This window comes from Phaethon aethereus (genome assembly GCF_964289735.1).
Source record: "Phaethon aethereus genome assembly, chromosome: 3".
NCBI lineage: Eukaryota > Metazoa > Chordata > Aves > Phaethontiformes > Phaethontidae > Phaethon > Phaethon aethereus.
Window position 1 is genome coordinate 119,247,812 of NC_138576.1, and position 25,352 is coordinate 119,273,163.

Here is a 25,352-nt window from a genome sequence, read left to right on the forward strand (position 1 = left end):
GCTTGTCATTCTTTATAGAGCACATTAAGTAGATAAATTATTGCAAAGGGTCTCCAGCCAGGCGGGGAGCATTCAGTAATCAGGTGAGATTCACATCTGACTGTGCTCACTGGCATGCAAGTTCTGTGGTGATGTTGCAGAGACCAGCTAGTACAGCAAGAACAATAGCATCATCCTGTGGTAAAGGTTCTCCATATGATCACCAAACAAAATGCAGCACTGCCTCAGAGACCCAGCAGTGCCATTTCTTAGCATGCCCCAGTTGAGCAGAGGAGGAAGAGGCATATAAATAGCAAGGAGTGTGTGAGCTCCATCTTGGTGCCTGATTAACAATTACAGGAACTCCTTCTAATGCAGATCTCTGATTCAGCCCTCTTCCTTTGGCTTCCTCTGTCAAACACTCCTTTGTTAGCTGTAAGTCCTTGATCACCAGGAGTTTGTACCTTTTAAGAGGTTTGTGGTAAGTGATTACTAATAGTGGCATCAGATACTGGTAACACAGTGGTGGGTGAGAACCGCATTTCAACAGCTCAGATATAGTCCTTCGAGTGCAAACAGAGCTGACTGTGAAGTTGTTAGAGAAGGAGGTACATATTGGCTCTCTCCTCCTTCCTTCAGTAAATCCAGCACACAGCTTTGTTTATCCTCCAGAATTTGGTAATCTGCCTAGTCAGTGGTTCATGAAATTCCACTGCAGGAGAGAGAAGAAAATATTGCTATTCTAGTGAAGGAAAGTCAGATTTAGTATCTAGGCTGCCTCATCTAGAGATCTTTCATCAAGTGGCGACTTCAAGTAGCAAACAAAAGTGATAGTTCAGTGTCAACACAATGATCAGTGATGTCAAGGATGAGTTTGACTCCAGCTTTTTTTTTCTTCTCGTCCTAGCAAAGAAATTCTGATACTGCTGCTGGAGCAAACACGTAGCCCCTTGCTTTCCCCCGATCTCTGATGAGCTCAGGAGACAATCCTGATGGGTGCTGACAAAAGAAAACATAAGTATATGCTGCTTTATGATCAGAGCGGTGATTGCCCTCTCATGGGCTCGATTTAAAGTTTATACCTAAGACAAGATAAAGGAAGGAAATTTCTGAAGTGTTCTAGGGAAAGGCAGTTATTTGGTTCGAGCCTTTTGTCTCAGATTTTTGCCCCAAATGGGGGCACTTATTTAGCTAGAATTTCTGGTGGTGTTACAGGGTGTAGCAGGTGCCTTTTTGGAACTAGAATAATGTTTGAAACTGGAATAATGTTTGATGGAAAACTAAGTCTTTCTAGTAATAGGCAGCGTTCTTCAAAGATGAGCCAGATGTCTGTAAAGTATGGATATTTGGTCAGGGGAGGGGGGTCTTCTGTAGCAGTCTGAGACAGGATTCGTTTTACTTAGGAAATGTGAGTGTTTTGCATAATAGTGAGAACTGAGCAACATGGGATTCAGACCTCCTTATTCATTTGTGCTCAATAACTCTTATGAATAATGCAAAAGGCAAAGTAAACACCAGTGATTCCCAAACAGCTGTATGTATCATTATGGCTACACATACTACGGCACTTCAAAGCAAGTAACTACACGTTGTGAGCCACCTTTTGCTGCTGATGAGCCCTAGGGGGGAAAAAAAGGGTTTGTGGATCATGATGTAGAGCAGTATCATGTATATTCTGAGTACGATCATGTCAGAAACACAGCATAAGTACCTTCTTTTTATTTTAAAAGTATTAAGAAGTAAGTTAGGAACTTCTTAATGTCCTTTCCAGATTTTTCCATTTTATTTTGAAAGATTATACTGGATATAGGTAGTTTAGAACTAATGCTTCTATTGTCTTATCCCTAGAATATGGGCATGTTTCTCTCCAAGTGAGTAGTCCCAGAGTGGCACACTGGAACCTGCCAAAAAAAACCCAAAAGTCATCTGAATGGGAAATCTTCCCCCGCCGCGCCCTCCCACCCACCCCCGCCCCCACCATATTGCAACAATATTTGGGAACATTTTGACGCTTTTCTATGTTAACATTTTGTTGGTAGGCAGGTAGGTATTATAACATTAGACTACCTTCAAGTATCTTACAGAAGTGGCTGTCAATGGGAGAAAAACTGCCAGAACATTGCTTCAGTCAGTGATTCCTTCAGTGATCCAAGGGATATCAGGTATTGGATTAATGCACTTTGTTCTTTTCTTTTCAACAGGAAGCCTAAAAAGGAAGAACATCTTAGTGAAGAGGCTGCCAAGGTGATTTCTAGCCTTCCTGACTTAACTTTCATGCATGCCAAGGTGTTGATGTTCCCAGCCACATTAACACCTTCAACAAGCTGCCAAGAAAAGGTAGACTAAAGTGATGTGAATTGGACGTTTTCTATTGATTTTTTTTTTTCTTCCCTCGGTGGGTCGTAAAAAGCAGTCTTGCTTTAATTAAAAAAAAAAATCAAGTTCAGATGATTTGTTGGTAAGCAGCACTAGAAAGGTATACATAGTAATGTATATTTATTTACATACTGGAGTCCTAAATTTATATTAGAGAAAAATGTAAATAATTGGGGGTAAATCTTTTTGAAGATCTATTCTTTTTGTTGTGCTGGGGTGTATACATTTATGTCTTTGTGAAATACACTGGTGGTGTCCTTCTTACAAAACTTTAAAAAGTTTTTAAAAAAAAATAAAATCCTAGAAACATAATGAAAACTTCAATCTTCACAATCTGTGAAGTCCCCCTTAAAGGTTTTCAGATTGCATTGAGCATTTTTTTCTTTCCTGCATATATTAAAATGTGTGTTGCTGAAGAAAAAAACAGAAGGTTACATTTGTCCCTTTTGTGGGTTTTCAGTTATTGTTGTTTCTTTAAAACCAAATCATTTCTTTTCTGTTTTAACAAGCTTAAGATGTGGTTTTTTCCTTTTCTCCCCCACCCCACCCCACCCCACCCCCCTCCTCCTGGTTGATTGGTTGCCTGATCAATTTTTATGTTCTTAAACATCAGTAGTATGGCTCTGTCACTACATAGCCTTTTGAAAGGTGTGCTGTCAGTAACTTCTTGTTTCAGTTATGGATCACTGTCTAAACACTTGATTTTTGGGGGTCATTAGAAGGTTGTCTGCTTTTAATCAGCTTGATTTGGAAAAGAAGGACCAAAACTATATGAATGTCTTACAATGAAATTTACCTGTCAAAATTTTTTTATGTTCTGTTGTACCACTATTTCTGTTTGATTTTGCACAGTGTAAAATGACATAATCATAGATTGCTATGGTTTTAGGCTGTATATACAGTAAAAACTATGGGTTGTAAATGTCTGGGAAAATTCCTATGGAAAAAAGAGCGCTATGTAGAAGAACCTCTAAAAAGGTCAATGTGCATGCCCAAGGTCTTTTGAGATTTAAGTGTGTAAATTTCCTTTTAGCTTACACAAAATAAAATAATTTAAAAGATACCGATGTATATAGTCTGCTCTCTTTTTATACAGAATGTGCACATTATTCATGTTTCTGTTGATGGTAAAAATCCATGTACTGCATTAACAGTAGAACCTTCTAATTTGTGTTGCACAGTCCCACAAAACACACCTGTCACGGACCTGCAGAAAGAGAAGCAGACTTCTCTTTAACTGTCTTCGCTCTTTGAACATGTTGTGATGTAGTCTTTTATTTCTGTGTCCAACTTGCTTTCTGGCTTGTAGGGTGATGTGGGTCAAGACATGTCAGCGTTTTGGGTTAGAGAGTTCTTCAAAGTGATTTGCAATAGTCAGCTGTAAGAAATACAAACTATGGTGAGGTGAGAAAGGACAACTAGTTTTGCCTATTTCTTAGCTAGAAATAAAAACGTAAACGTAGCATTTGCTTAACTTTCCTAACATGTTAGCTTGCACTGTAGCTCTTTCAGAAACATCTCTTCAGAGGGTATCAGTGGACTGTCTGCAGGTAAGGCATGCCCTGGGTGCTGATATTTCTTGAGGGTGCTTTGTGTGGGCATAGACGCTCCACATCTAACCTTTACTATGTGCACAGCTCACTTTACTATGTGCACAGCACACTTAAAAGTGTTCGGTGGTCACCTGTAGTTCATCAGTTAACATCTAGTTCTGAGAAATCTCCAATGCATTTTTCTTACTACTTCTTTGAATTCTTTATCGTCTAACAACACTTGGGTCAGAAAAGTTAGTGTTTCAGTTTGATGTCATTAGCGGGTAAAAGGAAATGTTGTCCTTGCAAAAGGAAGCTTTTTCCTCCTAGGTAGTCCTCTTGAAATGTCCTCAAGATGAGTGCTGGAGTTTCAGTACGTGGTGGCTGCTTAGAATTTGAGAGCGCTGCTCCTGCAGTTGTGATAAAGTTAATTTGTAAAGACTGAATCGGCCCCTTTGCCCTCTAATTAGTGTTGCAGTGTGCAATGCTGTGGTATCAAACTGCACCCTGTTGTAGCTGAAAAGGATTATGCAAAAGCCACCTGCTTTACTGTGTACCCCCAAAAACACTGCTGTGTGCACCTTCTGCAGATTTTCGTTACAGCACTGACTTCATGCCTGTTTCATGTCAAAATTAGCTTTGCTAATCTCCCAGGTTTAGCATAGCATTCTTTAGTGCATTGCTTATTGTATCGTTCAGTTCTGGTGTTGCGCTGCTGTAGGTTAAAATAGGTCCTTTTGTTTTCAGAACTATGGCATGTCCCTTGGAGCCAGAGTAGCAGTATAGCTGCAGCAGAGAGCTATAGCTATTGTTTCAAGGAGAATATGTTTAGGAGCTGACTCATGATCCTTGTCTGGCAGCAAGTGGACTGAAGTATTAAGGAGTGGTGGGGGTGGAAGTGCCAGCTGCAAGTTGATCTTTAGTCTCCTCACAATTGCCTCTAGAGGCAGCTGCCCATTTGTCTTCCAGTCTCCAAGTGCAGCCCTGGTGGCCCGCCGTAGATGGGGGAGGGGGAAGAAATGGCAGGGGGAAAAGGAGATTTCTATTGTGACTGATGTACCAATCTGAAACTTTGTGAAACCTGGTACTACCTAGACTGTGTTTATGGGGTTTTTATGTTCTTTCTGCCAAAAAAAAAAAAAAAATTGCATCCCACAGACCATCACACTGCTGAAAGACATAGATCTTCCATCTAAATTCAGCCTTTTGAGGTGGATTTTGCTTGCCTTAAAATGTAGCATTGCTTTTTGTCTCCTAGCTTAAGCCCCCTTCTTTCTTGTCAGTCGTAAGGTGGACAGACAGGCTCCACTACCAGGCTCCACTACCTCTCTCCTTCTGTCTTGTACAAGCAGCTTTTGTTCTTATGCAGAAAGTTTTGTCTGGCAGATCCAGCTGCATCGGGATTGTCCTTCCATGCTGTTCCCATTGGCACCGCATGCCTTATCTCGTTTGATCTTGCCAGTAGGTTTTTGGGCAGCATGGTAATTGATACTTTCTGCACATACGTGTTGCTGTGCATTGTCATCAGACGTGTCAACGTGCATAACATTCACTCGAGAACTAGTGTCATGTAATAGTGAGGCGCTTATGTGCTCATCCAACAGAAGCAGCAGAGGACATTCGGCTCAGATGCAATTGCCTGAGTTGGAACATAGCCACGAAGCAAAGTCCAAAACTCCCACTGTGAAGCAAGCTGCAGGCCCCTCAATGACTGCTAAGAAGAGCTGGACTCTGCTTGTATTATCCAAAGGACTGCGCTCGGATGCTCAGTGGTTTTCAATGCTGACTTACCAGGAGCATTACCACCTGCTGCAAGTGTTAGCAGTGCTTTACTTCCCACAGCACTTAAAGTTAAGACCTTCCCAGAATATCATTAGCTTGACAGATTCATTTTGAGATGCCAAAAGTAAAGCTTACAAATAATGTATGTAGGTGCCCTCAAATGCAATTGGCAGGTACTGATGAAGTTAATCCTTCATCACATTTGATTGTTGTACAGAATTTCACCTGGGACTGAAATTGGCATGTGGAAAGTTCCATTGTTGGACTGCAGGACCACTGCACTTCAGCTGAATATCTAGTAATCCTTACAGGATGCGATGGAGACGTAGCTCAGTGCGTGTAAGATGTATGGATCAGCCTTGGCCCAGCCGCTTACATCTAGGTGCAACTCTTTTGTGCCAGTTCTGCACCTCTGCATAGTTATCTTTTAAATTTCAGAGCAGTCTGAAAATACAGGATAGTTGCAAAATACACTTGAATATAATTTATAAAAGCATATGGCAGCTAATAACTGCATAGCACCTGCTAGGAGTGTCTGCTACAAAAGCAGAGAAGTTTTTCATAATCTGACCTCTGTGCTGAAGAGCACAGCCACTAAAGGCAGCAAGCAGCCTGGTCTGCTCCCTTAAATGAACCTGGAACATAAAAGGAGATGGGGAGAAACAACATATTCAAATTCAGAGGGCTAAAAACAGGGTGAGGAGGAGCTAGAAGAAAATATAAAGCGAGAGCTCAGGAGAAGCCCTGAGTAGGGGAAATAAGAAGGTGAAGGAGGACTCGGAGTGTAGGCAGCTGGGGTAGCTATAGGAAGAGCAGGTGGTGGAGAAAGTGGGATACAAGCATGAGGAGCAGGGGCATTTGGAGAGGAGAGAAAGCCTGGGATGGATTACAGGCACACACACTGTGCCCACTGGCTGCTTTTCTCCAAAATCTGGAACTAAGCCTCAGAGATCCAAGTCTCTGTGTTACTGTACTGCAGAGAAAATGTGTCAAACCCATTGGGTGAGTGTAAGTTGCATGCATCACAACAGCCCGATATTGCTATCACTTATTTTTGGTAGAGAGATGGACCGCAGGCATAAGGGTTTAAATGCAGCTGCTGGTGCATGTTTTAGCATTGATACAAGTCCACATGTTAAAGACCTTTTTTAAAAATTATTTTTGAAATAAGGAGCTACACTATAAATCCAGACTGTAGATATAGAATCAAATCCTCAACAGCTAAGCTCCGCTGCTGTGATTTGGAACTCCAGCTTCAGTCCTGTCACGCATCTGCAATGTGACAGTCGTTACTTACATATCATCCTGTCTTCACCTGATCCTTGCCTCATGCCCTGCATAAATTTATTCTTTGAATCAGTGTAGTGCGGTGAAACTCTTCTCTGCAGGGCCCCTGCTTCATGTAGGTAAAGAGAAAGGACGGCCTTACGTGGAGACTCCAGAGAAGGCACAGTGGAGTGTGGTGCTCTCCTGGCTTGAAGCAGGTGGCCATGCCAGCTTTTTTGCAGGAGGTCAGTTTTGCATTTCTGTCATTTGGTGCCCAGCATGAGTTGCCCGATTGGGATGTGCAGAAACGCTAATCGCTGTGTCCTGTAGCTTAAGCAGTTAGAAGCTTTGCTCATTTGATATACAATCAAGGCTCTGCGACACTAGGGGTGTGGTGAATGTCCTAAGCACCCAGAAGTGCTGGAGCTCTTGTTTTCATCTTGTCAACCTGTTCTTAAACTTGTAATATATGTTGTTATCCCTGCATTACAGCAGGGTTGTGAAGATCAATGCTGATTTGAAATGCTGTGCTCATGTTTGTAGTTTGTCAGGGACATCTGAGAAGCACTCAGCTGATACAGGTATCACTCATATCTGAAAGGCATAGGGGAATGCTCATGGTCTTACGTCTGGATTCGCTATATGGCCACCGATGAAAAGTATGTTCCTAGTTTAGGGGCTCTGAATCTTCCTCTGCAGATGTACTGATTTTGTCAGGATCCTACTTGCCTATTACCTAGAGCACATACCTGCAGAGGTTCCTAATAATCTAATTCCTATATGGAGTATAGTGTGTGCCTTAAATAAGGCTTGCGACTACTTGTGGAATGTGAAGGGGCAAAAAAAAATGGTTCTCATTGAACTAAAAGAGACTGTGATCCTGTGGAAAACAAAATAATGAGACTCTGTAACTAAAGACTAATTGAGAGGAGAGTAAAATTAAGGTATCAGATATTTTTGAATGTTTGCCTAAGCAGACTTAATGATCCCTTTTAGCATGGTTTTGCATGTGCTTAATGATCTTTTTGCCATAGTTTTGTGTGTTTAGAATATATGCCGATGTGTGCGATAAACTCAACTGAGGCATCAAAATGAAGCTGACCCTCTCGGGCTACATGCCCTAAGGTACTCTGCTGGGCTTCCACCTGGGTCTTTGCTGTTTGTGTGACCGAGGTGGCATTTGCTGCTGACCTGCTACACCTGTGTTAATGCTGGCAGTTCAGCTATTGTGACTGATCCTTACTTGTTAGAGCTGGACCATCGAGGGTTTATTAGTTCACATGCATGCGCAGTCCCATGCTGCAAGTCTTTGCAAGGTTGACACCAGGTCTAGCAAGCAAATCCCCTTGAATACAAGTAGGTTTCCTACTGGGATTGTTGTCATTGTGTGAGCCTTGCCTCCCATATTTAAAGCAATGAAGTTGTTAAATGGGGAGGGAGGGAGGGGAAGCAGAGGGGCAGTTTCAGCTCAGCAGCCTTGTCTGTGTTTCTATTTTTCCAATGAAATGTGCCTCAATTGTTTTTAAATCTTTAAGCGATAAAACACTTGGTGTTTGTTTCCCTCAGACAGCAAAGAACTGCAGTGAGGGCAGCTTACTGAAGCCAGGTGTGGTTTTCAAGACAGCCTTAATCTTATAAATGGCAGGAAGTGTTGTCTCGCCTGAGCTGGTGTTCAGAAGGCATTATACAAGGGGAGAAAAGCAAGTTTTTTGGATCAGACCTTAATCTGTTGACTGGCCTCCAGCTGCTCAGGAGGATGCCTCGTAGGAAAAGCTGTCCAGCATACCTCAGGCAGTTGTGGCCTTGTGCCATGATACAGAGAGCACCGCAAACCTTGCTGTGGTACAAGCCCCGAAGACCACTGTGGTGTTCAGCTCCGTCCTAACGAGCCGTGCTGTGTCGGAGCGGACCTGGCTTTGTGGGGGGGTAAGCCTTTTGGACTTATCTTTTGGGGAGAACAAGCCCTCCCATCCCACCCCAACCTCTTTTGGTGGCATTGTTACAGCACCTTGTGGCTCTTTGGGGAATATACCTGCAACGGAGTCCAGCTCTAGTAGTGAAAGAAACAGACACATTGGTTTCTCCAGTGCTAGTCCTGGTGATATTTCTAATTAACTGCAGCCTGTTTGTGAAAATACCCAAAAGAACATACTAATCGGGATCTGCCCAATTGCTTGGGACAGCGAGATGTCTTGGCCACAGTAATGTAGGGAAAGGGAGGGCAGTCCTGCTGCTCCTGCCACACAACTTCATCCCAGCACGCTTTTCCAAAGTCAGTGGACAGCTGTACGATCAGAGGGGCAGGTTGATGTACAGCGGGATGTGCAGAAGACATGTATGTGTGGTCATGGCAGAATTGGTTTTGTCTAGTGTCTGTTCTAGTGTCCCTTTGGGATGTCACTCAGGTCTGCAGAGCTGTGATATTGACTGAATTGTAATTTATGCTGTGGCTGGAGCTGGTTTTTTCAGTTCTTTTTCAGTTGAGGAAAAGAGGGTGTGAGGAGACTGCCTGGAAAGAGCAAGTGAACACTGGCAGCTGTGTGCAGACACTCCACGAACAGTTGGACTGCTGATTTTTCTTACTCCTTTATGCTCACCAGTCCAAGGAGTTTACAGAAGATGAGGCAACAAATTCTGCTGGATTTCTTCCTAAGGCCCTTCAGCTCCTCGCAGCAGCCTTGGAGAAGAGTCTGGGAGCAGCTGCCACAGGAGTTCAGAGCAGAGTGGAAAGTATCTAACAGACTCCTTCAAAAATGCAAAGGTTGGCTCAGAGTCCATAAGGCCTTTTTCTGATCACGTTTTGGCTTTTAAACTACAGGGAGCCTTACTGCAAATATAAAAGCTTGGCTGTTTTGGAAACAAATCAAAAGCAAACATGAAGTGTCCCCCGCACACACCTTCAAACCCTCCCTTTCCTCTCCCCTGCCAGCCCCAAATTTCATCAAATGTTTTGTCCCGATCTCAGCAACTTGGACCTGAAACCTGTTTGCACAAGAATTCTACTACCAAAAAGGGTTTTTTCATTGCTGTGTTATTTTACTGAGTGCAAGGACTGTGTTTTCATTAGGAGCACTAAAGGCTTTTGTCACTTAGTTAATGCTGAAGTGAGTTAAGAATCAACATGCAGCTGGCAGCGGGTGTTTTGCAGCTGTTAGGACTATTGCAGGTTACTCCACTTTTTCTTGGGCTGAGCTGCCTGCCTCTGACAATGGCAAAATGAGCGGTTGTATGGCTGCTTTGTGCTCTGAAGCGTACATTTTTTCCCTCCTTTCACCATTTTTTGAGGGGTATCCCCTCTCTTTCTCTCTCTCCTTGTACACCTAGATGAAGTCTGTTCTGGCAACTTTCCTCCTCCTTTGGCCAGGGAGGAGGAAGCAGGGTGGAAAGGAGGAACAAACAGCTGTCCTTTAGGTTTCAAATCAATGCAGCTCCTTAGCAGGCTGGCAGTGTGAGCTCAGTCATTAGGAAAGCTGCCCTTTCATTCAGGAGGCAGCCTGAGCCAATTCTCACCCAATCCAGGACCAAAGATGTAGGCAGTTTGGTCCTTTCCAGCTTGTAGGACCATTGCAGCTGGCACAGGCTCCTATTCCCAGTGTTTCATTCATGCAGTGCACTGGAGGACCATGTTGGCACTTTGGAGGTTAGCCTGTCTCAGGAAACTACTGAAATATTTCAGTGTGCGTGCTTGAATCCCCCTCTCTTCGTAAAAGTCACCTTCCCCTGAGACTGGGGAAGGAGATCTGGATTTTCCAGTTGAGCCCTGCTTGGGTTAAACCTCTGAGTTGAGCAGCTTTTAAGAAAACGAGATGGATGGGATCAGCCACTCAAGTGCTATTAGTACCGTAGTTCTCCTTGGGCTGCATGGGCAGTGCTGCATAGCAGCCAGGGCTCCTGCATGTAGGGATAGTGAATACCTGAAGCTCTGAGTGATTTCTGCAGGATTTGCAGACTTTATCTCAGTCCTGGTGAGAAAGATGGCATTTGCTGCCAAAATGTGTGCTGATCCCCTTGCAGTTTTTTCTGCATGTGGATCCTGGCTCTGCTAAGCTGGTGTGTTGCATGTTGGATTACATGATGTCCTTTAAACATGCAGGAAGATATACTGAACCCTCAGAAGAAAAATAGTCAGACCAGAGTTGGACTGATGCACACTTAGACTAGACCCTCACTAGCGCTGGTGAGGTTTAGCACTGCCCACGCCAGCCTAATGGCACTGCAGTGTTAGGGGAGATAGTTCAGGACTTGCTGTCAACCTGTTTCTGACCATTCTGATCTCTGAAGTGCGTTTTGATCTCAGGGATGTGAGTGGGGAGGATGACAGCTGAAATCTCACGAGCGAATAATAGGCGTTCTGTGCAGAAATCTGCCTCACTGACATCTTGATCTTATTCCACTGCTTCTGATCAGCACACTTGAAAATTCATTCTGGTTTTGGAAGTGTGAACACAATGTCACCGCCCTGGTTTGCAAGTGATGGTGTAAAGAGCTGCGGTATGCAGCAGCAAGGGGGATTTTAGCATGCTTACAGCAGGAATTTTACAGGTTTCCCAGTGTTGCTGTTAGAGAAGCTCATTTTTTGAGGGATACAGAAAGTGCTGTCTACAGCTATGGCATTTGAAAGATAAATATGCCCTTAGTAAGGCAGCAGATCCCATTTAGCTGCAGAAGGGTTGGTTAGTGGAAAAAAGTACTTCTTTCGTAGGTGCTCTGTTGTTTTCTCCATGAATTCAGGTGTCCCTTCTGCCACCTGGCATACTGCCAAGCAGTCCCTAAATCAGTAATGGTCCTCAAATCTGAGGGCTTGCAGGGTGATGACATCGCTACTGGCAACAGATGAAAAATGAAGTAATGTGATGCTATACTATGCTGTCCCAAATTAAATATTTCCACCTTCAAAAGACTAGTCCTACTCTCCACATTTTAAAGAAACCTTTCAAGATGCTGTTGTGCTGCAGGCAGGGACATAGTTGTGGTGTGTTCGAACAGCATGAGGCATGTGAGGAACTCTAGACCGTACCTTAGCACACGCGTTCCCAACGTAAAGCGGGAGGGAAGCTGTGCAACCATGGAATTTCATCACGTTATATATGTGCATGTGATTTTTCTGGCCTTGCAAGCCTCCAGGTCCTCTGCGCTTGGGAAGTTTACACTGCTGGAAGACAAGTAGCAATGGCAGCATTAGTTCCAGGTAGGCTTTGTTTGAATTTGCAGGGTTGTAAGTGAAGGTGGACTCTGCGGGCACTGAGATGAGCAGGGTGGTTCTGATTGCAAGGAACTCCTGTCAGCAGCTTTCCAGGAGTTTTTTGGGGTTTTTTTTTTAAAAGAAAAAAGGACCAAAATAAAAAAGGGGAGGGAGCCTTTTTTTTTCCTCTGTAGGGGCTGTCCTGCAGTGACAACGGTGTGACAGGCAGAAGACAGCAAAGATGCACTAAGGGATTCTCTCAGCCTGCTTCCCTGCAGCGAGCCTAGCACTGACTTCCTTGGAGCAGAAGCATTAGGATAAAGCTAAAGCATTGGGAGGCGGGGGAAGACTTTGATTTATGTATTAGTAAGGTCTGTTCAATCTTTGGTCTGCCTTGTTCTCTTATTTTCTGTCTGCGTTGCTTATTTTTGTCTCCCTGGGTACTTCTCCCAAGACTTCTTAGCTCATTTGTGTTTAATCTTCCCAATTTGTCTACAGCCTGGGTTGCTGTAATCTCTGCAGGTCACTGTGCAGTTTGCATCTTTGTTACTCCTTGGCTGTTTGCTGTGATCAGCACATTTGATCACAGTTGAATTTACATCAAAGAAAACACCTGACAAAGAAGCAGGCCTGATAATAGGCTCTAGTTTCTTCTCAGCAACCCAAACGGGTAGAGGCGGACAAGGGAACGCTGGTGGGATCACAAGGGAGTTCATGCTCTACTTCCAACACAGCGTGCTTTGCTCTCCTGCCTGACGGAGCACTGCAGACCCCGTTGCTTGCTGTAGGTTCCCCAAAAATAGAGCTACCGCTGGAAATTAGGAAAACAAGACAGAGGTAGGCCTTGCTCTTCTCCTGCAGAACAACCTGGGAAACTCTAATTAGCTAGAGAGGGGGAGGAAAAAGCACTCCTGCAGTTGCTGTTGTAGCTGCAGAAGTGCAGCTCACAAAGTACAGGTGCCCTTTCCCTGCAAAGAGAGTTGGCCCAAATGCCAGAGTCAAGAGAGATGCTGCAGTCGCAGTGAGATTGTTTCCTACTTCTTTGGAGTCGGTCAAAGAGGTGCTGATAAATTCAAGATAGGCTTCTCTAGCGAAACACTTCAGCTGAAGTGACTAAATAGGGATTTTTCATTTGCTTTTGTTCATATAATTTATGCTGCCCAGACCATTTTCCCTGTTTAGAGTTTGCTGTTAGGAGCTGATTTTATGTAATGGCTATATACAGTTATATATGGTTATACGCACACACATGCCATGATAGATACATGGAGATAGGTATAATTTGGTGCAGTTGGGATTGTTCTGTGAGGTACTGGATGGTGCCAGGGTCCAGTACAGATGCGACTCACGAGTGCACTGCGCAGGCTTTTGCAGCGCATGGGAGGTGCTCATCTTTGATGTTGAAATGGTGTTTGGGGCGCTTACAGAACCTCAGCCCTTCGTCCTGTGCTGAAAGGAAAACCAGTGGCACCACATCACGTCTCCTGCAGGTTTCACCTGGTGGTGTTCAGCTGCTACTCTCAAGGGCTGCAGTTCTCAAAGGAATGAGTCTCCAGACTCTGATCGATGCTGGGAGGCTGCGTGTGCTCGCCCTGGGCTGGAGGCCTCTGATAAGGGGAAAGCTCAGCTTCTGAAAGGCTGTGAGGGGAGGTTTGGAACAGGGGGGTGTCTTTATTCCTCCCGCACAGCGTACAGCAGCTTTAGGATAGGAGGTGTGAAACCAGGAATAAGTGCAAGCCACTCTGGAGGGTCAGAGGTGAGTGTGCCGGGAGCTCTCCACAGCTTGTCTCCTCTCCTGGGACATGGCCAAGGACCGCAGAGGTTCTGGTGTGCAGGTACCCCAGCTCTCCATGCTCTTCTGCACAGAACCAAGCTTGCTTATTCTTTCATTTAACTCAGGCTAGCGAGCCGCTGCGTAAAACCTGGGTGTTTTGTGGGATGCTGTAAACTGGAAGGGAGAAAAGATGAGATCCTGTCATCTTTGGCTGAAGAAGGGGTAGCTGGAGCTATCTGGTGCTAGAGCTCCCTGGGCTTCCACTCTTGAGTGCGCACGGCTAAAAGCAACATCCCCCTTGGAAGGATTTCCAGCTCCTTTCATTCGGAGCCGGTCGGAGATGGCTGGTTTCTCCCTGGTTGTGTTGGAAACACACATCTCTGGTGTGCTGTTTCCCAGGAGGGCTGAGGATGGATGAGCAGGACAGCCCTTCGCACCTCACCTGCTGGAAACACCATTGCCTGGTGGACCAGAGGTCCTGTGCCGCCCAGCTGCCCGCCTCTAGCCCCGCTGTGCCCCTCTAGCCAGCCGTTCGGGGATTAAAGGTGCTATTAAAAAAAAAAAATAACACTGCAGGCAGGTTTGATTTATTTATGTAGGGACTCCAGTATTCAAATGAACTCGTGATAAATGGAAATACTGGCTCATTAAATATTGCTTTGGAGTTTGCCCTTGGGAAGGCTATGGTTTCATAGCATAGTTGCGATTTGAGATGGTCCAAAATTCTGCCTTTTTTTTTTTTTTTCTTCCAAGGATTTCTCTGGGTTCAAAGACACTTTCAGTTGTGAGCTGTTAAAACAATTTCCAGCAAACTGTTGCTGCCCATCCATGTGTGTTTATGAGATAGGAAAACCACTTTTATTATATTTTCTGCTGTTTTAAAACCAGGCTTGGGTGTGACATTTGGAATATCTGCTCTTTGCTTTCTACCGTTTCCGCTGAGGAGCGTGGTGGGATGTCTGGAAGCTGTGAATTACGAAGGCAGGCTGTGCTAAAGCCCGGCTTAATTTAAAAATACAGCAGCTAGAAAAATGCATCGCCTCACTCCCACTTCTTCCCTGGCATGTGAAGAAACTGTATTCTCAATGAAAACAGGGATAAATCTGGATAAATCCCATGTATTTCTCTGGGCCCACATGAAGGGCACCGCTCCTGTCACGGCCGGCCAGCCTGCGTCCCCATTCGAGGCATCGGAGCCATCGCACAGTCTGTATGAAACTCCAGCAAAAGGCAAAACGGGAGGGGGGCGAGGCCATCCCGCTTTCTGGAGGTGCGTAAGGATGGATGCCTTCTCTTCTGTATCCCAAGGATTTAACTCCTCGCTGCCCCAGCTCTCTGTGTATGCCTGCCGCAGAAGTGGGTGCACCTACAGGGCACAAATAAACAGAGACTTCAAATGAAACAAGTCAGGAAATGAAATGAGAGTCTCACTGTGGCGAGGCATTAAGTCCTTGAATTGCAATAGTCTGAGTGGAAAGTCAGAAACCTGCATCCCGAGATTAAAAATAACACTGCCTTTATGAGAGCAGCGAGGATGCCCGCTAATTGTTGATTTACAGGAGAAAAGCAGAAATGCGACGAAGAATTGGCTCACAATAGCAGTTGCTGTATCATAATCTCCTGGTTCCTTTCTTGCCTTGCTAATAAGAACTAAGACTAATTTAATTTTTACAACGTCCCAAATCTGTGGCTATACGATTCAGAGACTTAATAAGATTCTCCTGCCGAGCCAAGAAAAGCTTAGTGGTTTTTAGTTTACTTTCTTCTTCTGGGTTTCAGTTTCGGGACATTTGTGCAGTGGCTGAGACTTTATTTTAAAGCCTGTATTTCATCAGGATTACTGATGTCTCTGTTTAAGTTGTTATAGGTGTAAATTGGTTGTGCTGGAGCCGGGTAAAATCTTGAAGAGGAAAAAAAAAGCAAATTTTGGCAAAATGAAAACATTTTATGAGTTGTTTTCGTTTGCCAAACGTTATTTCTGGAGAGTAAAAGAAAAAAAAAAGCAGACTTTTTTTTTCCCTCAGCATTTTCCAAAGGAGAGGCTTTGAGATTTTTCTCTTTGAAGCAACTTTTCATTTTGAATGATCTTTGGCGCTAACTTTTGTAAAGGGATGAAGAGTCAAAGTGAAACATTTGTTTCAGTCGACCCCAAATGAATTTTTTTGCACTTTTTTTGGTTTTTTTTCAGGATTGCCAGCGAACCGAAAAATCAGTTATTCACCCAGCTTTCTATACCATATACCGACAGAAACTTCAGAGCACCCCAGTGACTGTTTACGTAGTGCAGCTGCCGCTAAGCCCTCCATTTCCATGTTGGTAAATTATTATGCTTCTCAGGGTTGCGCAAGACGGTAAACCCTCGGCGAGCGCCTGGTTTTTCTCCCTTGGCTTACAGGGAGAAAAAGGTTTTACAAAATATGTTTCTAACTTTTATTCTCGTTGCGTGGCAGGTACTAACTTTGCTGGCTGATGCACGGTTGCAGGACCTGCTTTATGCAGAAGGTGCACGTTAACCTCTTTGGAGACCCGGCTGCGTTAGGAGAAGGCGTCGCGTTAGGAGCTGTTTTAAAGCAGCGGAGCTGAGCTCGGCTTTGGGGATAGCGGTACTTCAAAAAGATGAGTGCAATAATGGAGAAAAGATAAAATCCCTAATTTCAGGGTTAACCACAGTCAAAACCCACATTTAAAATGTGCTTTTCCTATGGTTACTCTGGGTGATAGATTTTATATACGTATATTATAACATGAAGCTATTTATTTAGAACAGGTTGTTTTAACCCTTTTCAGCAGGGCACGTTTTCCCCGTATAAAGAGTCATGTGCAGATGGCACAGGGCGTTCTGGAACAACAGGGCCAAATTGCCTGCTTTAATGAAACCGATGGAAAAAAGTTTAGATTCATTCTGGCAGAACAGATGCCGTAACCAGAAATTGTTGGTCCTGCTCGCCAGGTCTGCTGGAGAGAAAAGAGTCGGGCCAAATAGGTTTGTTCCTCCTGTTTATCTTCAACACGTAGAGCCGGGTTTGCCTGGGCGCGGGTGCTAGGCAGGCTGGAGCCACCGTGCACGCTCTGAACCTGGCGAGCAGGGCCAGGAAGGCACCGGTTGGGCTGGCATTAACTGGAGAGGGGTATTCTTTGTTTTTAAATGTTTATTTTTTTACCTTTTTTTATCCTCACCTTTGGAGAGCGCTGACCCTGGCTCATGTTGAGGCATGAAATGAAGTTAGTCAGAGCCAAGCGGATTCGCTGTCTCCCAGGAGCAGCCCATGGACTGTGGAAAGGTCAGTTTTTTTCCCATCCCTTCCGAGGGCGCTTCAGTTCAGCAAGTCCCATGCCCTTGGAGCCCTGCTCCTTCCCCGGCCTCATTCACTTCATCCCCTGCGCCTCCACTCCCCGCGGGGACCTGTTTTCTAGGCTCCCGTTTGATCTCCGGGTGCCAACTCCTGCCTGGAGGGAGTAGCCGTGCTGGGAGTAAGGTCGCGGCAGGAGCACGGAGAGCGGGCGGGAAGGCAGGAATAAGAGTTTCTGGCAGCATGGAGCAAGCTGGGACTCGCCGCCTTTCCGAGCTCATCCCCTGGGCCACGCCGGAGAGCCGTCCCTCCTGCCCGGCACGTTTCTCTCCCTTTCTCCCCCACTCCTTTGCCTGGGATTACACAGTCCCAGGTTGTCTTTTGCTTTTGGGTGTGGGACTTTAAACTGGTTGAACCAATTCATAGTGGATGACTCACTGGACGTGTTTCAGCCCTCGCTTTGATCCCGCAGCATCTGTCAGCAGCTTGCAATTTTTACAGACGTGCTAGATGTCGTTCTGTATCGCTGCCATCCCGGGAGCCCCTGCCATGCGCCCGGCGCTGCCCCGTCACGCAGCGGGGATGCACAAATCATAATCCTCCTCCTTTCTGCAAGTAATTCTGGGTGTCCTGGTGTCCTGCTGATTCCTGACCCATTAAGTCGAGGCTTTTCAGTAACCCAATTTGAGTGGCAGAGGTGATTAGGTGGGTTTAGGGTGGTTTTGGTTTGGTTTTGGTTGCATTAGGGTTATTCACTTAGATTGCACACACGTAACCATCCAGAATTAGGTTTGTAGTAATAAGCAGTGGGACTGGCGAGGCCACATGGTGTTTGCGGAGTAATCTGGAGGGATGGAGGTGGTGTCTTGAACTCTGCTGAGAGCTGCTTCTGCTCTAGTTGAGGCTGTTGCTAAATGGTGGTGGGAGTCATCCAAACAGGGGTGGCCTCGCAGCCAGCATCGCTTCTGCCAGAGCTGTCGCCTGCACCCAGGCTGTCAAAGAGCAGACTGCAAGCTCAGCTCTTCCCCAGTGCCCCTGCCCTATTGCTTCCCCGAGCCCTTTTTCTTTGCAAGGTGGGAGCATCTTGGCTCCTGGAGCAGCAAAATCCAGTTTTCCCTCCCCAGCTAAGGCAGCTGTGAGTCAGCGTGCTTGTGAGGCTCGTCAGCAGGAGGAACTGGTCTGAAGAACCGTGACCGTGATGCCATTGGAGCATGGCCAGCTCGGGTCTGTGCTGATGGCGTACCCTGGGCTTTGCTTTCTACCTTTTTGACAGCGTCGGAGGGCAGGAGACAGAGCAGCTGCTGCTTGTGGAGGCCACTGGGATCCACAGGTAACCCCCGAAGGCTTTTGAGATCCTGGAGCTGGGCTGTTCCTGTCCCGACCTCCAAGCCCCTCCTTGGATGAAAGCTGCTTAGTTGGGATCAAATCTTGCTGCTGAAGCTGGATTATCTCCGGGCTGTGCTGGCCAGCCCCTGCGTGGTTTTTGGGTATTGCTGGTGTTTCTATTTGTCCACGTTTCCTCCTGGTACATATGATCTGGGTCCAGACCCGGCTCTTGCTTTCGTTCAGTGAAAGCTGAGGTCTGGCAGCTCAGCTCACCGGACCTTCCTTAAACCCTGGTGTAGCCCAAAGCTGTGTCCGTGCAGCTGGACTCACAGAGGTCCATGCCTGTAGCCTGGAGGTAAGAAAGATGTTCTGATGTACACGCACCAGGTGATCTCCTGCTTTAAAAATGGAGTTACAGGACAGGTCTTCTCCAAACTGAGAAAAGGTGCTCCTCAGCCCTGAAACGAGAGCATTGACTTGTCTGTATTCTCTGTTTGGGGGCAGCCACCAGTGACCCTCAGTCCCATTCAGAGCAGCAGAAGCGGCTTCTTTACATTTGCTGGAGGCAGGAGGTGCGAAAGCTGCAGGCCGGGCATCGGCTGATGCCACCGTTACAGGCAAGACCTGCCTGCGGCGGGCAGCCCTCCTGGCAGCCGCCGCCGGCCCTTTCCTGACTCGCTCCCAGCCCTGCGGAGGGCTGCGCTTAAAAATGGCTGTCTTGAAATCGATACCCCCTTGTGTTGGTGTTCTGAGCCAGCTGCCTGGCCTCGCTGGAAAATGCTGCTGCGTCTGCTAAAACAGTCAGGACTCGAAGCCCCCTCATCCGTACCCCCAGCCCCCTGCGTTTGTGGCCTGAAATTCCCCGCATGATTCTTCCCAGTGGGGTCTCCTGCCTTCCCCTCCCCCCCCCCACCCCCTTAATTTAAGGTCATGGTAGGCAGATCTGCTTCACCAAGCTTTCCCACCCAGCAGGGCGGGGGAAGAGATGGAGGCCACTTGGAGTGACAATGCTGAAGGATTTGGAGGAAACCTTTGACCGTGGTAAGGTGTCACCCCGGCCGCAAGGATATTAACCCCGGCAGGCCTGAGGCAGGAAAAAGGCGGCGGTGGGCGATGACATGAGAGCGGAGGGAAGGGGGTTTCGTCTCTCCGTGCCTCCCACCCCAGTGCAGGAGCAGGCAGCGGGAGCTGCCTGGCCACGTCGGTGCCGCCGAGGGATTGCGAGCAATACAGCCCGGATAATCCCTTCCCCGTGCGAGCTGTAAGGCAGCGTGCAGAGAAAGCAAGACTGACGTTACCCCGCCCGAGTATTGTCTTCTAGCAAACTTCCAGGGGTTTGTGGCTTCTCCCACCCCCTAATAAATGCGGCGCTTGGCACAAGCACAAAATCCATGTCATCCCCGCTCGCAGCAGGAGGGGAGACGTAAAGGCAGCAAGTAATGAAGGCTGTAGGCCAAACTGCGCAGGGGAGAGAAAGCAAGGGGAGGAACGGGGAGGGGGAGGAAGCCCAGTGAATAGGGGGAAAAGGAAAGGAAACGGGAGAGGAAATAGTCCGGGGAGAGTAGCGTGAGGTGGGTAAGGCTGGGCCAGAAGAATGGAAGGAAATCCTCGCAGAAATGGGCGATTTAAAACACGTTCCTTAAGTGCCCCGTGGTGTGCCTTCCCCCGGCAGATGCTCTAGATGTGGAGATCTTTGGGGAAGAATCAGATGGGTTTTGGGGACATGTCAGCTGGAAAAGGGAGAGGGAAGGAAGGACCAGAAAGAAACCACCCTGCCCATGAACCCGGAGCACCTGGTGTACCTTGAGCATCAGTCCCTGAGGATGAGTTTTGGAAGCCGGTAGGTGTGCCCAGCCCACTGCCACACGCGGGGCACGAGGTCTTAACGGTTCCTTTCCCCCTCCCTGGCCATCTCGTGATCTGGAGGAGAGGTGGGGTGGGAGAAAGAAACCCCGTGGCTTTGCTGGCCTGCTGCCAGTCGCTATGGCAGTCTCTTCAGAAGGGAGAGGAGCTGTGGGAGGGGGGAGCTGCCTGGAGAGGAGGCGGATGATGCACGTGAGGAGGACCAGGCGGAGAGAGGAGCCTGCAGCCACCCGCGATGGAGGTAAGTGGGACCACAGGCTCCGGGGCAGCTGAAGTGAAGGAGGCCAGAGGAGAGGGGCAGGGGGGGACCAGGGAGAAACAGCTCCTTGCACAGCTCAGCCGTGGAGCTGGCATCCCTACGGACCTGTCTCAGCTGATCGGTTAGCTGCGGTTCAGAGCAGCTCTAGGACGCGTTGCCTGTGGCTGGAGGGTTTGGTTGGTTGGTTCCTCGCCCCCCGTCCCGCTTTTTCCCTCTGTGGTTTTTCTGGTGAGTACGAGATGCGTGTGGTCCAGGGAAGCCAGCTCTGCTACGTGGGCAGGGCCGGGAGCGGGGCTCGCTGCTGTCGTCAACAAGGGGAGGAACGTGCGTCCCCTGGGCCCAGGTCGGACGTGCGGGTTAGCGGCAGGGAGCGTTACCCCTCCCCGGCGAGGGCACCAAGAGCACGGTGGGACACGGGTGCCTTTGCTGTCCCCTCCTTCCCTCGGTGCTGCGTTTTGAGTGTATTTCTGTCCACGTGGCATACGCTTGAGCAAGGTTTGTGAAAGCTGGTGACTGCCTGGCCACAACACCCCAATCTTCCAATTATTTGGGCCCAGAGAGGTGCTTAGGGGCTGGTGTCAGCCGTGGAGTCTGCCCTGGCTCGTGGCAAAACCGAGCAGCAGCAGAGCTGAATGCCGACCTGGGCCAGCTCCAGGCCATCGCTGCTGGCAAGGAGCCGCTGCTCTGCGCTGAGGGGTGGCTCCTCTACCTGGAAACCCCACTCCTGGGGCCCATCAGCAGATGCATCTCGGGGGGGGGGGGGGTGGGACTGTCTTCCAGTCCTGAGGGCACCCCAGATCCTGTCACCCCGAGAAACAAGGTAAGTGCCGTTCTCCTCCCATGTGGTGTCAGTGGGAGACACCTCAGACCTGAACCTCGTCCACCGCAGGTCAGTGCTTGTGCTGAACCTCAAACCTGCTTTCTCCTGCCCCCCGCGTGGGCCAGCTCGGAGCAAGGGCTGGTTGCGGACAAATGCTGGCAGCTGCCCTCTGGTTGGGGCAGACACTAGAGGGGGATGCAGCTCACTGGCTCCCCGCACGGGTACCCCATTTTACAAGCCCAGAGCGGTGGCTTGCCCTTGCTGAGCTGGAAAGCTGGAGAGTTGGAGCGGGTGGGAAGGGGTAGGTAGGGCTCTGTGTGCAGCCTTGGTGTTCTGGGCTGGAGGCATCTCTTAACGACAGTCACAAGTGAGAAAACAAGGTCTTAAAGGTAAGTGGCAACAAAACCAGAGCAACCTTCGGGAACGCAACTGTGGCATCTCCACGTGTCCTGCATCGTGTCGACGCACTGACAAGTGGAAATGCCCGTATGGGAGCCGGCAGTCTGTCAGTGCGGGGTGAGCACCGCTGTAGCCTGGAAGGAAGCGGAGCCACTGGGGAAAGCGTTCGCACCATAGTCCTGGGTGCGTTTCACCCCTTTGAGCACGGTGCTCGCAAGAGCAGACAGGCCTTCGGTCCCTGGGTTGGCTTTAATTCTTCCACTTCTCCTTTCTTTGCGTTTCTCGTGCCCTGCATAGGTCCCCGAGTGGCAGCTGGTGCGCAGGGCCCGGTGCCCCGTGCTGCCGCTGCTGGCTGCCGCGCTGGTAACGTGAGCCAGTTCGCCGCAGCCGAGATGCTATGTGCGGCATGTCGGGACGAGGAAAACTTGCAGCTTTTCTGTCTGGTTTTTGGTTCGCTGTAAATCCAAAATGGAGCAGTCATGTTTCCGTGGGTGTGAGAGGCCGGGCGGGAAGCGCACGCTGGGAGCGGGGGGGCGGGGGGTGACTCACCCCTGTGTGCGGCAGCCAGGGCCAGCCCCGACAGCGCTCCTGGGCTGCGCTCCTGGGCTGCTTCCTTGCCACAAAAGGCTTGAGCCAAAGACAGGGGCAAGATCTCCCTCCTGGCTGGCCCTGAGAGCAAACGCCAGTCACCTGGGGTGGGGGGAAGAGGGCAGTGATAAATGAAGCGGGGGCTTAAGGTATGGGATGTTCCCTGTTGGGATTTAATGCCCCGAAGGACAGTGCATTTATGTATTAAAACTGGATGCAGTTTTTATTACAGCTGGGCCCTGGTAAGCGGCAGGCAGCGCCCAGCCCAGCTCGGGGCTGCAGCTCAGGCCACAGGAGAGCCGAGCATCCCTCGGCGCTCGTAGTCTGGCCACGGCCACCGGAGGCCACCGAGGGCAGGTCTCTGGGCTGGGGAGAAGAGCCTGGCGCCAAGAGCAGGCCTCATGCAAAGCGGCTTTTCCCTTGTTCCGTGGGACTGGGCTGTCCCTCCCTGGTCCCCTGCCACCTCCCGTGCGGCAGGCGAGACCCTCTCCCCCCCCCGCCCTCTTTCCCCGAGGGACAGAACGAAGCCAGGTTTTATTTTAATCGTTTATTGTATAATATAAAACTACAAAAGTAAGACTGCTCATTTCCATGTACATTTGTCCAATTGTTTTTTTGATTACAGCCCATACCTACATGTGAATACAGTAATCTGGTTTCAGATGTATATGTCTGTAATATTGCATAGAAAAGGCACAGCTCTAAGGTCTGTGGGAGGGGAAGGGGAAATACAGCTTTTTCTTTTTTTTTTCTTTTTTTCTTTTTTTTTTTTTTGACAATAACAAGCCCTGTTCAAACAACCATGCACTGAACATGTCACACTATTTACACCTTTTCCAGAATCCTGGCCTTTACAGGCGCTAGTATGGATTACGCTCAGAACTAGACAGGAGTCAAGGCTGGGGTTTTTGTCTGCAATTTGTGTTTTTAAAGAGGTTCCAAAACTTGTATTAGGCTTACTTTCAGGAAAAGAAAAAGTGCTTAAAAAAAGAACTAATTTATTTTAAAATGTTCAGTCTCATTAGTTAATAGAAGCATTGAAAGCAACTTGCACAGAAGCAGGATACTGAAACCTGGTGGGGAAAAATAAAAAGCAAACCCAAGAGAAGCCCTGTAACAAGAACAAAAAGTTCACAATATGCCAGAGTGAATTAAACCGTTTGTCAGACAGGGCCCACTACCATTTACTCAATTTAATGGTGATAAAAGTGTAAACTTTGGATTCAAAACATTGGTTTTAAACAACGCAGGCTATTACCCCACAGCATGGAGGGAAAAACCAAATTACCTTTCACAAGGTCCAAATTTATTCTTGCAGCGATTGCTTCAGACGGCGGCTTTACTGACTTGCTGTTCCTTGCTGGCTGCAAGGAAGGTGCCAGACTGACGCATCAAAACGTGACACTGCTCAAAGGGAAGTTCCCCTTCCTTCGCGTACAGGGCTGCGCCGTCCCCTCGGGCTCTGGCAGGGACCGGTGGTGTCTGAGGCTGGGCTGGTCAGACGCAGAGAGCGCTGCGGGTAGGTTGAACTCCAGCACCAAATCCTCCGCTGCACCCGCGGTGGGTGGTCGGGACTTCTCCTCTGGCCTCACCTTCTGGCAAATGAGGTGGCGTCAGCTCTGTTGCAACTTCAAGAGCTGGAGGTGACGTCCCGCAACTTCATTCAGCCCAGGACTTCAGCTGGGCTTCCCGTGTTTTTAAAAAAAAAAACCATCACCTTTTTCAAACATTTACCAGACCCGTGTGATGGAGGCAATGGCGTTTGCTCCTGGCTCCCGTTGCAGATTCCAGCAGAGCACCGGGGGAGGCCTGTCTGGAGAAGCTGACGGGGTAGGAGCCTGACTAGGACTAATTTTGAACATAAAACGGTCCCTCATCCATACCTTTTTTGCATATTTCAAACAACCAGACCCATATTAGAAAAAGAATGGAAAAAATTTAAAAAAAAAAAGTCATGTGAACCATGCATATCCTGACTGGAACTCAATTCATTTTCTCTGAATCTGGCTTCCATACCCTTTTTCACACAGATTTACATTCCTACAAGAGAATACATTCCTACCATACATTCTGTATATGTTACAATCCAGATGTTGTTAGCTTCACAATAAAATAAATATATTTACAGAAGGAAAAAAAAAAAGAATAAATAATTTATGAAAAACGAAACAAAACAAAAAATCACTTCAAATCCAAAGCTCTCTTATTCTGCTCCCGTCTTGTCACTTCATTGCACATTAATGTCAATCTCCATCCCTGGTGTAGGTCTCAAGAGACATTCCACGTGTGGCCGGACCACGGCAAAGGCCACGCTAGAGACAGTAAATGACCATGCAGGGAGAAAGCCACAGCTGGCCCTTCCCTCCGCAGCCTGCTGCTGTTACAGACCAGCACCAGCCTCGCTAACTTTTTGCCTGGCCCCATAAGTCAGGTACGTTTATGTCCTATGGGATTCTTCTGCCATAGGATGTGCACTTCAGCACCAAGGATACACAGACATCGCCTTCTGAGTGGTAAAGTGGATTTAGAGCTTGTCTCCTGTTCTGCAGATTCAAAAACTTCAGCTAATCCCATGTAAACAGCAGCACAGCTCTCCAAAAATGGCCTTGATGTGAACTTTTGCCTAGCATGTGGCATTTGTTTAAATGTGTAAGTAATCCCACAAAAACAGGCAGCTCCAGCATACTGTAAATTGGTTTTTCACCACGGTAAGGCAGGTGCTTACCGAGTCACGGTGTGAAACTGTAGCTGTTACCGCCTGCCTACAGGCTTGTGCAGCCAGATGCACAACCCTTGCGCAGCTGAAGTCTTCCCAGTTATAAGAGGCGCAGATCCGACAGGGCTCTTTTCCTACAAGGGCCGAGGACTGGGGCTGAGCAAGGTCCGGTCCCTGCTGGGTGTGAGACAGAGCCATCC

General features: G+C 47.8%; 1 protein-coding gene across 1 annotated transcript in view; it reads left to right on the forward strand.

Moving 5' to 3' along the window:
- The window catches only part of AFTPH (aftiphilin), a gene marked incomplete at its 5' end in the record, with an annotated part of 35,350 nt that extends 32,960 nt beyond the window's left edge, over nt 1-2,390 (forward strand). The window contains one exon of the mRNA XM_081997301.1: nt 2,181-2,390. Within this exon, the coding sequence (XP_081853427.1) occupies nt 2,181-2,325 (145 nt within the window). The 3' untranslated portion in view covers nt 2,326-2,390. The remainder of the gene's footprint in view (nt 1-2,180) is intronic.
- Nucleotides 2,391-25,352: the final 22,962 nt, after the last annotated feature.